Source organism: Netta rufina (genome assembly GCF_964035555.1).
Source record: "Netta rufina genome assembly, chromosome: 11".
Lineage (NCBI taxonomy): Eukaryota > Metazoa > Chordata > Aves > Anseriformes > Anatidae > Netta > Netta rufina.
In genome coordinates, this window is record NC_140134.1 from 6,349,807 (window position 1) to 6,363,822 (window position 14,016).

General features: G+C 36.6%; 1 protein-coding gene across 1 annotated transcript in view; it reads left to right on the forward strand.

Annotated features, from left to right (window-relative positions):
• Window positions 1-14,016, forward strand: part of ENTREP2 (endosomal transmembrane epsin interactor 2) — a gene marked incomplete at its 5' end in the record, with an annotated part of 130,909 nt that overhangs the window by 91,220 nt on the left and 25,673 nt on the right. The window contains one exon of the mRNA XM_084293177.1: window positions 10,424-10,531. Within this exon, the coding sequence (XP_084149303.1) occupies window positions 10,424-10,531 (108 nt within the window). The remainder of the gene's footprint in view (window positions 1-10,423; window positions 10,532-14,016) is intronic.

Here is a 14,016-nt window from a genome sequence, read left to right on the forward strand (position 1 = left end):
TGAAAAGCTGCTTTTTTTGAATGGCTGAAATCTGTTTATTGTTTACTTGTTTGATTAATTTATGGAACCTTAGCTTTTCAGTAGTATCTCCCTAATAAACCACCAGTACTGCCTTTAACGTAGATACCTGAGTTGATGAAGGTTATGCAAACTCCTTGCCAAGCAGCACAGACATTTTTGAGTTTATTTTTAAGTAGCTGTGCACTGTTTTCTAAAAATATAGTAAATACTTTAGACTCAAGTAGTAACAATAGGTAACAATATGATACTTTAATACCATAAATTGATTTTGTGAAGCATTGGCCATTTCTTCATTTATAGTTTAACGTGCACGTGAATGATTTTCATTCATGGTTCTGAACTCATTCTTTGTAAGTGAAGACTGTCTTCCTAGTCTTAGAGCAGCTACTTTTCCTAGTGTTTTTCAAACATATCCAGCTAGAACAACTGAAGTTATGATTTCAGTTAGAAGAATTGTTGTCCTCGAATTTACAAATAAGAGAGGTACATACAGACTAATTTCATGGGTGAAGAAGCTTTCCTGCTCATTATCTCTTTCCAGGTTATAGTGGTAGAAGAAATGAAGCACCATAATTGAAGTCAATCAAGGAGAAAAGAAATCATCTTCAAAGAATTATAGAAGTAAAGCTGGTTTTAGCCTTTGATCAGTGTAGGTGTTAAGATCCATGTGTTCAGGACTACTGATTACAAAGGGTACTTCTTACACATTGGCAAGCTGTTTTTACTCCTTGTATCGTTTATTGACAAAACTCTCAAAAATTCATGGGACTGAAGAGCCTCCAAAGCTACGAACCTTTTCTTTTCACAGGAAAATGATCTTTTGGGCCAGCAAAATGGGAGTGTTTTGTAAAGTTCAATAGAAAGTTGCCAGTTCAATACTGCTGTACAGGTCAGAACACTTAACCAGTACTGGCCTTGTACTATATAACTTATTTTTTGTAATGTGGGCATGATTAACTCAGTTCACAAAGAATAATGCTATTTTCAATGTTGTAAATAAGCATGGAGAAAAAGAAGTAAGTGGGTACAAAAAGCTGTTCTTTGTTTCCTTCTACAGCTAGATAGATTTAAATACAGGTTCTTAATTATCTATAAGCAGCACAGCTGGATAACTTCCCATATAATATTTGACAGAAAGAACAAGTACTTCGTGGTAATAGTGCTTCGTCTGTGTGATACATTTGCATTTTGAATGTTAAATTCCCTGGCTTGGTATTCATGCACATAATTGAAAGTACTGTTCATTGCTCTGATATGATGAAGAGGCAAGGGATTGATAAAATATTTACCCAAGTCTGCAGTCGAGTCGAGGTGTGAAGACATCCAGAGGTTCTTGTTTGAGTTTACTTGATATTTATTCTGTATTTAATGGGTAGATAAGGGGAATTATGGAGGTTCTGCAATAGTTTGTTAAAAGGAGATTGATTAAGCAAGGCAATTGGTTATTTTCCCAAATAACAATTAAATTATGCTTAAGTATGTAACTATATTGGGTTTATGCTATAGTCCTTTGGTGTGATCAGCATCGCTTGGCTTCATGACAGGCCCCTAAAAACAGTGATTTGTCCTAGGTAGTTGCATATCAAAAGGAAGTTTCAATGAAACTTTGTCTCTTATGACTTGCTGTATTATGCATTTGATGAATAAAGTGTACACAGCCAAGGTGCAACGCTTCATTCAAAAGGTTAGTGTATCTTACTGCTTTTTTATTGCTATGAGTTTGGACATATTGTATGTATGGAAGCAAAGTTATTTGAAATCTAACTTACTGACCAGAATTGTATGCAGATTGCTGTCAGTAAAGTGGTATTTCCCTTCCAGGCCTAAAAAATTGCATTGATGTTTTGTTCTTAATATTGAAGACATGTATTATTAAACGTATTACAGCCTGATTGCAGCTGTGATTGATTAAAATGATTTCTCTACATCTGATTCTGGAAGGCAACCAGTAGTTAGTAGAGAGAAATTCAGTTATAACTTTGTTTTCTAAGATATTCACCCTTCACCGTTGGAGCAAAATTGGTTGCATTTCAGTTTTACTTTGTATTTGTTGTGGTAGAAGGTAAAAATTACATTTTAAAGGGAAACGTTTCAGCTGTTTCAACAATAAACTTGCTGTGAGCGTTCTTTGATTATCAATGACTCAGTTCCCCCACCTCTCCCATCAGTAATATGGGGCTCATGTCATTGTTATTTTTTTTCCTTTTGGATGCTATCTCAAGCAAGAGATTTTCTTTGCTTCTTTTGGGTAATTGTGTGTGTTAACAGCTGTTCTAAATTGCTTTGTTAAATGATTGTTTCTACAGTTGAGTTATCAAAATGATAAATCAATCACTATTTTTTCCCTGTTCCAGTTTAATATTATCTGACTGACTGATCATCCACAGTTAAATAGAAAACAAAGAAAATGAGTTCTTAGGGCAAACTGCTTTTTCAGTGTGTTACTGAATATTCTTTTTTGTATGATATTCTCACTGAATTATGTCCTGAAATTATATTTTTGGACTAGAAAATATTAAAAAATGTTTAAAATCAAAGTTCAGATCTAAAAATATACTCAGGTAGTCGAATATAACTCCTAGTCTGATGTATTCCATAGGCTTTATGCAAAGTCTAAGATTTAGAGAACTTGCATTTTTATGTAGCAATTTCTCTGAAAAATAGTAGACTTGAAAACGTAGGTTTTCTTCCTACAGTAAAAAAAGGCAATAGATACATGTATCATCTGGCACTGCTGCATGTAGTTTGCTTTTTTTTATTTATTTTTTATGTTTTTTTTTTTGTTTGTTTGTTTTGTGTTTTTTTTTTTTAGTTTATCTGAATCATTAGCTACTGTTGCATCTTCATTTTGGTAAAATTTGAGAGACAATCACTTTTGCCAGTGTCTCTTCCTTTGCCTTCGGTCACTCACAAATCACAAAAAAATCCCTGCCATTTTCTTATCTTAGCAGTCACTTGCAAACTGGTGATGGAAAGAGAAAAAGGTAAAGATGTGGCAGTAAGGACTGAAGATTTTGTATGCCTAGAGGTGGTTAAAGGGAAGAGGAAGAGGTTTAACAGTGTAAGGCACTGAATTTTCATAGCTGTTTTTTGTGTGGTCTGATCTCACTGATTCCCTCTTATGGAGACCACTTAGGAATCCTTAGTGCACAGATATAACTGAAAGGATTTCAGTAAACTTCTCTGAGTCTGCCTTGGTTCAGAATGCTTTTTGTATTTGGTCATTCAATCTGTAGAATATAAAGCCTTCTCCTATGTTGATCACAGTAGGAGATTACTAACTCTAAAAGGACTCGTACTTTAAAAATTACAGAACTTTTTCTGTGTTTGCTTCTTATTGTAGTCTGGTTTTTGCCCTGTCATATTACTAGCAAAGCTGTGATATTGGATTCTTTTCCGTTGTATCAACTGAAGTATGTATGACCCTGTGGATATCAACTACACCAAAATGCTATGCATCAACATTCAAATCAGTTCCCTCCTTATTTGATTTTTTGATAGAGATGTTTTTAAGAGGAATCATCTGCTTCCTAGGCATTCAGTAATGAGAAATTTGTGTAAATTCTTTGTAATAAATGACAGTAAGGTATTGCTTTATTGTTTTTGTTGCTGTTGTTCTGTTTGGGTGTTTTGTTTCCTCTTGAACTGCCTTTGGGATACTAGAATATCGTGTCAGAAGGATCAGCAATTGCTTTCTGAGATTACGTTCATAAACGTTGCTGCTTGCTGTTGTTGCAAAGCAGTCTGTGACTAATCAAAGTGTCAGAACTTTAACACTTTTTCTAGTTTGTTTTGTTTTTTTGGATAGTATAATTTCTGTGAACAAGAGTACTTGTACTTGTCTCCCACTGAAGGGAAGTAGCTTTCTCTACTTTGTAATCCACAGTGGGAGAAAATTTAGGTGTACTCTGTATGATTAAGGAGAGAAAACATACTCTGTGAAATGTAGCTACCAATGTGAGTTCTTTTCTTAAATGCCTAAAGATACCTGTAAGTAGGCATATAATGTCTAACAAATCATGTATGTGAGTGACTGCTGATGCCATTTTTAGCTCAGACCTTGGCAGCATCAGTGTGAAAATAGGTTGTTCCTTTCCCTTCCAGCAGTGGACGTGAGATAACATGACCCATATGTTGGACTGAGATAACAGAAAACTCACCTGCTCTTTTAGATGCCAAATGAAGCCTAGTAGGCCTTGACACAAGATTGCAATATATTGTATTTATTTTCAGTGTTAATGCCTATAAAAATTTGTCCTAATGGCTAAATTTCATGTTGGGCCTGGACAAAAGGAGTTGTGTGCAACCTTTTGGGGTGAATATGGTGGGTACCTGTTTTGGATGCCTGACAGTTCATTAGCTCTCTTTTCAAAAGATAAAAGCAAATTTACTAGAGATGATTATATAGACTGCAAAAGAAAAAGCATTTTTTAAAGTTGACTTTGAGTGTATTTTCTCCAAACTTAAGAGTTTTTGAAGGTTTATGAGATAGCAACGTTGTTATTTTCTGCATTTCTTGGTGGGGCAATGTAGTCACTAACGTAGTCTGTAAATTACACTTAATTGCAAAGATTATAGCTTAGGCAGCTTACATTCATCAGCTAACGTCTAAAAGTGATTGCATTGAAGAAAACTAAACATGTTTTGAATGCTCAAATAGCATGTAAAATGTCCAAAAAAAAGGCATCAAGGATCCCTTTCCAGGGCCATGGTTAAGGATTTTAAAAGAATGACACTGCAAAATATTAAGCTGTCATTTTGTTTGTTATGGTGTGATTGGATTTTGCATAACTGTTGGCAGCGCTCGAGGGGATGCAGCAATACAAACCATGGCTTCTTCTGTCTGCTCAGATACTCAGGGCTTCCAGATAGAAAGAACCTTAGGATCTTTCATTTGCAGCTCACAGAGCCTGTCACCTGAGTCATTGTACCTATCCATAATTCTGGAAACGTGCAAAGAATGAAAGACACATATTGTAGAGAGACGTATTCTATTTGTATAGCCAGCAATGCCTGCTTGTGTACCTGGAAGCACTAGAAGACCTAACTTCTGACTGCTTTTGATGCACGTAGGCTTTTCTTGTAGCTAAACTGCTTGGTGGGTGTAAATATTCATTGGTGGCAGGGGGAAAACAATGCTGATGTTGTTAAAAGTTTGGAACAGAATAACTTTCTTACAGCCAGTTTAGAAAATTCAGCTTTTCTGCAAACTACTAGCAATATATTCCACAAGCTCGTCCAATTTAACATGTGCACATAACCCCAAAGGGGAGGTATTTCAGCTTAATTAGAATTAATGCGTGCATACAAGAGGAAGGATGGGAGGAATCTCTCTTCCGTTTCTGTTCAGCCTTCCCAAACGTAAATACTTCTATGATATATAGCTACATATTAGACCTGGTGGAGAGCTCCAGTTTTGGTTTCTTGCCAAAATGAAATGAAATATATGTGCAATGACAAAATGGCATTTTGGGCTGAAATACTTCTGCTAGCTCTATAAATAGACCTAACTATTTTCACATTGGAGGAATGTTCAAGTTCATCTCAAGCAAAGGTTTGAAAGATTTGCTTCTTTTTGGCATGCAAGATAGAACCAAAACAGGCTATTCTATACTCATATTATGGTATTAGCATTAATTAGCATTTGGTTTTAACTAGATAGTTTTTAGCTATTGTGCTGAAGAAAACGCAGCAGAAGAAAAGAGCATGCACACAGAATTAGCTTTTCAAAGCCAGTTGATTATATATATAAAAGAATCTGCCAGATCAGTCTGTAGCACCTTAGTTGGTGATAAATAGGTTTGTTTAACTCACTTTTTAGGCCTATAGTGCTCTTACAGTGATTTTTTTGGCCTCTGTTGATGTCCTTGAGCTTTTCTCTAACATTTTGTGGAATTCTGTAGTTAAACCATGTTTATTCCGAGAAGTGCTTCAAACAAAATTTCTGCCTTTTGTTTGAGGTAGCACTTAGAGTCACAGAAGGGTTTGGGTTGGAAGTGGCCTTAAAGACCATCCAGATCCAATCCCCTGCCATGGGCAGGGACACCTCCCACCAGCCCAGGCTGCCCAAAGCCTCATCCAGCCTGGCCTTGGGCACTGCCAGGGATGAGACAACTTCCCTGGATAGCCTGTGCCAGGGCCTCACCACCCTCTGAGCGAAGAATTTCTTCACTTCATGATAATTTGTCCAAATTATTTGTTAATTATGGTCTTTTTTCTTTCATTTATATCCTTTATTTCTCCAAATATCTCAATGATTCCTCCACATTTTAAAGGTTCAGCCTGTTCTCTTCAGTAACAGCGTATTTCGTAAGAATCCTACTAATGGAAGACAAGAAGCCAGTCAGCACATAACACCATTTAACCTAAACAACACACCTCCTTTTCTTGGGCAGACACTGCTTCTCAGTTCACTTAGGTGAGAAAGCTATACCCAATACTCCTTACAATTTTGGCTTGTCAGAATCTGTTTAATAAAAGATGCTTCAGTGAATTTAACTGCTACTCATGCCATTGTGCGTATCTGAAAACGATGTTGTGTTATGTTTCCCATCTGAGAAACACTGACAGTGAGACAACGTTGTGTTCTCTGATCAGTGTAGGTATTGCAGAAATCAACCAAAGATCTGTCACTAAATCTCCTGGTTCTTGTACTGGACGTAGATTTCCTCCTCGAGACAGCTATAAAGGTAGCCGTCTGTGGCAAGTGCTGTGGAGAACGAGATTAGTCCCTGTTGTGGTTACTGCCTTTTCAGAGACGTTTCCTAAAGGACATCTTAATTGTCATCGTGTTCCAGCTGGAATCTGCATAAGCACCAACACTGTCTTTCTGGGTAGCATGTTTGGCCATAGGGGGTTTTAGATTTTGAAAGGCTATCACTTGCCCACTCGCTATTACAGGGCACTAAATGAGTGTGCTATGGGTTACCTAATTACCTGTTCAGCAGGACACAGGGAAGAAATTTCCTGAAGATGGTAAATAGCCTGATGCTGAATAATGTCTGTTTGGGGGTTGGATTGGGTTTGAGGGTGCAGTGAAAGTGTTACTTGTTGGGGTTGGGGTTGAATCCTTTCTGAATTAAAACATAAAAAAAAATTTTGAAAAAAAAAAATCAAATGAAGTAGTAGTCTTGATTTAAGAAATGCCTAGTGGTAGTGAGGATACCACAGGCATTGCTGTGTTACTGCTTTCACTGTTAAAAATTTGAATCTTTTCTGAATTTGTTTGGCTTTGCTGTCTTGATACATTTTTGGCTGATGTCTTCTCTTTTTAGAACTTCATGAAATACATAAAAGTTTCGCATTGCTACATTTGAAACATTCTTGTTGCATCTTTACTGACCAGAAAGATCGCAGTGGGAACAGTGCTCTAGCTGTTGTCTACTTGACCTGGAAAAGGAGTTCGTGGGAAGAGGGCCGTTGTTTCAGTGGGCAGTAACCCCTGCCCTACATTACAAATACAATGCTGAAAGGCAGGCTGAATTCAGCTACCCATGGCAAGGGACAAATCTCAAACCACAGCAGAGTTGTGATCAATGGGAGTGTTCAGTCTGGGACAGTACTGCAGCCCAGGGTACTTGCAGACTCAACTTACTTTGTCTGTTGTTTCACAGTAGTTAGCAATGCATAAAAATTAAAACAGTTAGTCTGATGCTGTCTGGAAAGATTTTTCCAGAAGAACTGGCAGAGAAGGATAAAATAAGTAAACAGAAAATGAAAAGCATCATTTGGCTTTGCTCTTCGAGTTAGAGTGAGGGAGGAAGGAATTTTTGGGAAAAAAAAAAAAAAATGAAACTCTCCCTGTATTCATGTAGTGTTAAATGGGTTTGATGTATTCCCTGTTTTTATAAATGACTATAAATGCAGTGTTACTGATTCCTACTATTATAGTTGCTGTTTGATATTTCAGTTGAACTTTCATTAACCACCAATACACAACTGTTTTGTGGTTTAAAGGGCTTAACATTCTTTAAAAAGTAACTGCCTCTCTTTAGATGGGAAATAGTCCAGTGTTTGTCTTCTGTTACAGGAGTGGAGGAGTACTAGTAGGTGACCTCACACCGTTTTGGTGCTAGCCACTTGATAATTTTCCACAGAAACAGTTTTCAGATTAGCTAGACTAATATCTAATATTAATGCTTTGTGTATATTGCTTGACGCAGCAGGTATGTTAGGTGGTAAGTTAGATTTAATAACAGTAATAACAAAATAGAAGTGAAGTAAAATACCAAAATATTCACCTTAAAAGCCCCACTCCTGTGTGTTTTTGAAGTTTCAGGCTTTTATAGTTTCTCTCATCTGGTGCTTTTCAGTTTATCTTGCAGTCTGTGCTCTTCTGTAATTATGAAGTAATTGTACGGGTTCTTTTTTTTTGTTTGCTGTTTTATTCCTTTCCATGTCTATAATGAGCTTAACTTAGCATGGATTTAGCAGGGAGCTAGCATAGCGTCTTTCAAAAATCTTAAACTCGGATAAGTGTAAGTAAGAATGAGGTTTGCTCTGTAGCATTTCTCCAATAAAAATAGTTTTGTCTTTGTGGTTTTGCTTCTGTCCTTACCCAGGAGCAGGACAAAGAGGATAGTAGTTTTACAGGGAAGGATCTGGAGCTCTGTGGACAGAAGATAAGTCAGTAATTTACCGTTGCAAAACCCGTCAGTTATCACCACAGAATGCGTAAGGACAAGTATAGTTTATAAAGCACAGGAGATAATCCTGATGCTTGGAGTCAACATCTGCAAGGCCTCAGTAGTGCCCCAATTTAGGATTCTGAATTTGAGGAAAAATGTGGAGGAGCTTGAAGGTGAACCAGAGGAAATTAAAGAAAATAATCAGAGGCCTAGAAAATTGGTCTTGGTCAAGGATTTCAAAAAGTTGGGTTAATGTTCTGCAATAAAGGAGGAAAGACTTCAAGGGTGATGACTGAGTCTAAAAATGTAAAACACTGCGGTAACAGCCTCTTCTCAAAAGCTGTGGAAGAAGAAGAGCAGTGGTTGTTTGCTGTGGGCTGGACATAAGGAAAACATTTTGATGGTAATTGCAGGTGGTTAAACATTGGAATCGCGGATGGAGCTGTGGGATCTTTAGGAACAGATGAAAGAAATGTCTGTCCTGAGTGACAGAGGCTTAGTTGAGTCTGTCCTGAGGTACAGGAGTAGTATGAGGGCCTTAGGGACACTTCATATCAAAGTTGTAAATTAGGATCCAGACTGTATTATTGAGCGTAGATGGTATCAAGTTATACCTCTGGATTAGCTAAAACCTTTGGTTCTAAAGGCCTGTAATTTGCTACTTAGATCCTTTAGAAGGCCTTTTATGCAGACAGCATTTTTACTCATGGTATATTAACAATTTGGGGGTTGTTTCTCATCTGTTCTCAGTGAAATACTTTTAATGGCTATTCTGAATATTGACATTGTTGTCATGCGTACTGCAGGTAGGCAGTTGCTGTAGGAAGACTGTAGTGATTTTGAAACATTACCAGCCTGATGGATGAATTGCTGTTCCTTCTCTTTACTTGTAAAGAAAATAAAAATCCAGTCAAGAAATGGATGCGCTTTTTTTATTATAACTTTTTTGTTTTTAATTATACCTATAATTAAAATGTTTCTCTCATTCTACTTAGTAAATAGAAATATTTGTTCTGTTTGAAAATGTATTAAAAACAAAGCCAATGTGGCAGTGCGCACTTCCTTCATCAGCACAAGGTGAAACACACAGGTGCAGTCAGTGCTTTTCTCTCATACCTAAAAATGTGTGTTTCTTTCTAATGTTTCAGATGCACAGAATATCTGATATAGGATAAATGTCTAGATTTTGTGCTACATTTTCCACTGATTTTTTTTTTAAACACATAACACTAATTGGTAGATTTCAAATATTGAAAGCAGTGAAATTTCTTTGTGTGTTTTTGTTTTGTTTTGCTTTGCTTTTAACCAGAAGTGTGTTGCTTAGTATTTTGCTAGTGAGAGCTGTAGCTTGGGGTCTACTATGGAAGCAGCAATTAGTCTTTTCGCAAAGTAGCTGGAAAACTTGAAGTATTAATATTTATGACAAAATTCCTAATATCATATGTAGTTTGATAGATGGGGAAGGGAAGATCGCAGAGTCATTTGTGTTGGAAAAGACCTGTGGGGTCAAGTACACAGCCATAATACCACTACCAAGTCCACCACTAAACCATGTCCCTAAAGATGTTTGTCTTGGATTTAAGATGTTTGTCTCTGGGTTGTTTGCTGCTGGTTTAAAAGACAGTATTACATGCTGAATGAGTTCTACACAGTTAATTGAGACCATATGAAATTGATAGCAAGTGACAGTGTTTATTATCAAATTGCTAAAAATATTTCCTGTCCTTTGTGTCCCTGAGATAAGAGATGATATTCTGATGCATGTCTTTTCACAGGATCTGTTGTTCAGTGTATGCGCTCTCAATATCATCTCCACCATTGTCTGTGCTTTGGCAACAGCGATGTGTTGCATGCAGATGGTTTCTTCTGATCTTCTGCAAATGGTGAGTATGTTTCAGTGACAACACAGGATGTTGTCCAACATAACATATTTTCCTAATTTATGTATGCTCATTTGTACCTACTCCTTGCTTGTAAACTTAGGCCTATTTGTGTGTCTTTGTGTAGTGTTAGAACGTGTGTACATGGGTGTGTGTTTTATCTGTCTACATCTGTATAAATACAGCGTACAAATGTATGCAACATGAATAGCTGCTGCATTAGAGGTGTTTACATATTATTTTAGAGAGTTATATTCAGGATTTTGCAATTGGGAGTAAATTAACTTTGTTACCAGGGTTATAAACAAGGTTCAGTTTATATGTGCACAGTCCATTTTCTGTCATTGCGTGTATATTATCTTCAGTTTGCACACTATCCAGAGCAGTTACTTAGCTTTGAGATACTACTTTTCTAGTATGAGAACTATGTAGTGTGAGAACTACAAGTTCAAAAGTGGAGCTTTTCACAGCACTGTGCCAATGATAATATTTTCCATAAGGAAAACATGTTTGGCTCCAGAACAGCACTTGTGTTTAACTTAGTTAAAATATATCCTCAGTCTGTGACATGAAGGAATTACTTCATGTGTTGTAATACAAGTCAGGCAAAATAAAATAATGTTACATAAATGCATCTTTTCTTGTAGCACTCTGCGTTCATATTGTGCACACTTGTAGTCACTTACAGATGTAGTGGATGTCAAACAGCATTGACAAAATTAATCATTTCAGCTCAGGACACATTGCACTTCAAATCTTAAAGGATTTTTATCCACTGTAGTTACTCTTTCTTTTCATGCACTCCCCAACCCCCATGATATTTGCTGCAGGATTTCCCTGAATAAAGATCTTGCTCACAAAGTAACTTTGCAGTGATGACAGGGAGACAGACTGATCACCACACCTGCAAAGTTCTGTCTGTCTAATGTAACAAGGGTTGCAGTGATCCGGGAGTGTAATCGCGTGTTCAGAGAACCTTAACCTAGACTTTATTTTGTGTTAAGAAGAAGAAGGATGTACAGATGACAATGAACCAAGAATGATACTAAAGTACATCAGACAGGCATGCACAAGATGTAGTAACCTCAACAGGAATACATTAAAACCACACATTTTTTCTCTGCACCACTTCTTTCTTCACTTCTTCCATAGAAGTGTTTCTTTACGATGTGCCCATGCTACCAGTAAATCAATTTCTTTTTACTTCCCATGCTTTGTGCTTCTGGCTTTCTGTCCTCTTGCTTCTGTCTGTTCCCCCAGCCTTTCAGCTCTCTTGATAAAAATTTTCTTTCCTCTCCGTAGAAGAAGGGAAATACATATTTCTTTATGCTCAGCCCCAGCCTCTTGTTTATCTTTAAGTTTTTCCCTTTCTTTTTTTCAAGTTGCTGAGTCGGATTCCAACCAGGCCTAAATGAGCGTAACTTCCCTGGGGCTACGCTGACTTAGACCAACTGATCTTTGACCTGAAGATTTCTTTTTTCTACCGTTATTTTCAGTCTGTTGTCCCATAATGTTTAGTTCCCTTTTGCTACACCCAGAAATCTGATTTTCTTCCTTTTTTCTTGCTTGTGAATCCTCGATGCATATTTTTTCTTTTACTTTCCACCAGGGTATCCATCTTCTCTTAGCAGGGTTCTGTCCCGCTGGAAGTTTAAGACTGCAGCACTGAGATACCATCCCTTTCAGAAGACGTGGTTTTATTTCTTATATTCTTTCTTTTACTCTATTCTTACTGTATTCAAGAGCTTCATTAGCTCTCTTTTAGGAAGAGGAGCTATAAAAATACAATTCCTACTCAACAACAGCATTATTAAGTATGGAAAATCCTTCTCAGACATCATTAGGTTACACAGCCTTTAAACTTTCTGTCATTAGGTTGTCACTCTCTGTGGCTCATGTGCTGTGTTAGCGTTCATCTCAGAAATTAACCAGTTAGAATGGTGAATTTCTGCAAGTCACTCAATCCTGAAATAATGTCTAGTTTTTCTCTGGTACAAGGCTATTCTGTGTGCTTCAGGTATTTTATTTCCTAGCAACATTCAGCTGGTATGTAATACAGTTTCACAAAAATCTGCAGCAGTGTTTCATGAGTATCTGCCTTCTTCTGTAACTTTTGCATGCAATGAGTATCTGATTCACACACACACAAAAAAAAAAACAACAACTGGCAGTATTTTATTGGAAAATGCTACCTTTTGACGTGCTGATCAATTAGTAAAAATGTCCTGAAAGCTATAAACAAAAGCTATCCAATAGTACACACAGGTTAAATTTTCCAGTGAAGGGTTTTGTTTGAAATAATTCCGTGGAACAAATACTTGCTTTGAAGTGTCAAGGGAAAAAATACTAGTTCTTGTGTGAGCCAAGCATTTGCTTCCTTGGGCCCAGGTTTGAAATATGCCAGGTTTTGAATGATCAGCCCTAGAGGCTGTACCTAGAGGTGTTAGACTCACAGGAATTAAGCAGCATGAGCAGAAAATAATCGTTAACAATCCTTAAAAGGACTGCTTCATTTCAGTCTTTTTTTTTCCCCTGAACTTTCTCAACCACGTGAACTACCACATATATCCTAACCTGCTTTAATTACTTTGAAGATAACGTTTAAGCCTCAAGTGAGGGATCAAAGAAATAGAGAGAATGAATATAGAAAGTCAAATGCCTTGGCAAAAATAATTATACCCTATGATACATTATAACCTATAATAACTGTACTTGATTCGTTTTCTATAAGCTGTCAGTATTGCCCATCTTTTTCTTTGTATTTGTTCTAATACAAAGATATCTGCCATTTTTGGTCGATGTTCTTTTAAATGTTATTAAACTCATGCTTACATTGACCTAATATATGCAATAATTCATAGATTTATGCCAATCCTACTCTTCTGTTAGTGATAGTTTCTGGGTAGAAGAAAAAAGCGCTTCAGTACATGTTTTATAATGGCACCAATAATATTTAAGCTTTATAGGTCCTTAATTTAACAAGTAAGAACACTTCCTTTCTAAACTCCATTTTCTTAACGCACAGTTTTTGTTACCTGTTCTCATTTTGAGCAGCATTCAAGAAGTTTAGGGTGTAAATTATCCTTTTGTTAAAATAGATATGCAGGCATTGACTGAAGTAAGATTCAGTGGGACCTGGATTATTTGCTGCTGGTACTGTATTGATGATTATTTAGTGCTTTGTTGACTCAGTTTTCAAAGTTGTCTGTCTTCCGGAGTAGAAAAAGGGAACTGACCTCTGCCAAATTATCATAAAATTTAAGAGATACTTCTGTTTTTTGAATATAATTTGTTTCTGTGCCTGATGACTTTTTTTTTAAGACACATTTTGTAAGAAATCTATTATTATGTTTTTTTTGTTTCAGTGGAGAAAAGCTATATAGTATTTCAATTAAGTGATAGTTTTGCTTAATATCATAATAACCATGCAAGGCACTGGATATATAGCCTGCTACAACTCAGCTATTTCTTTTATATGACTTTATTTT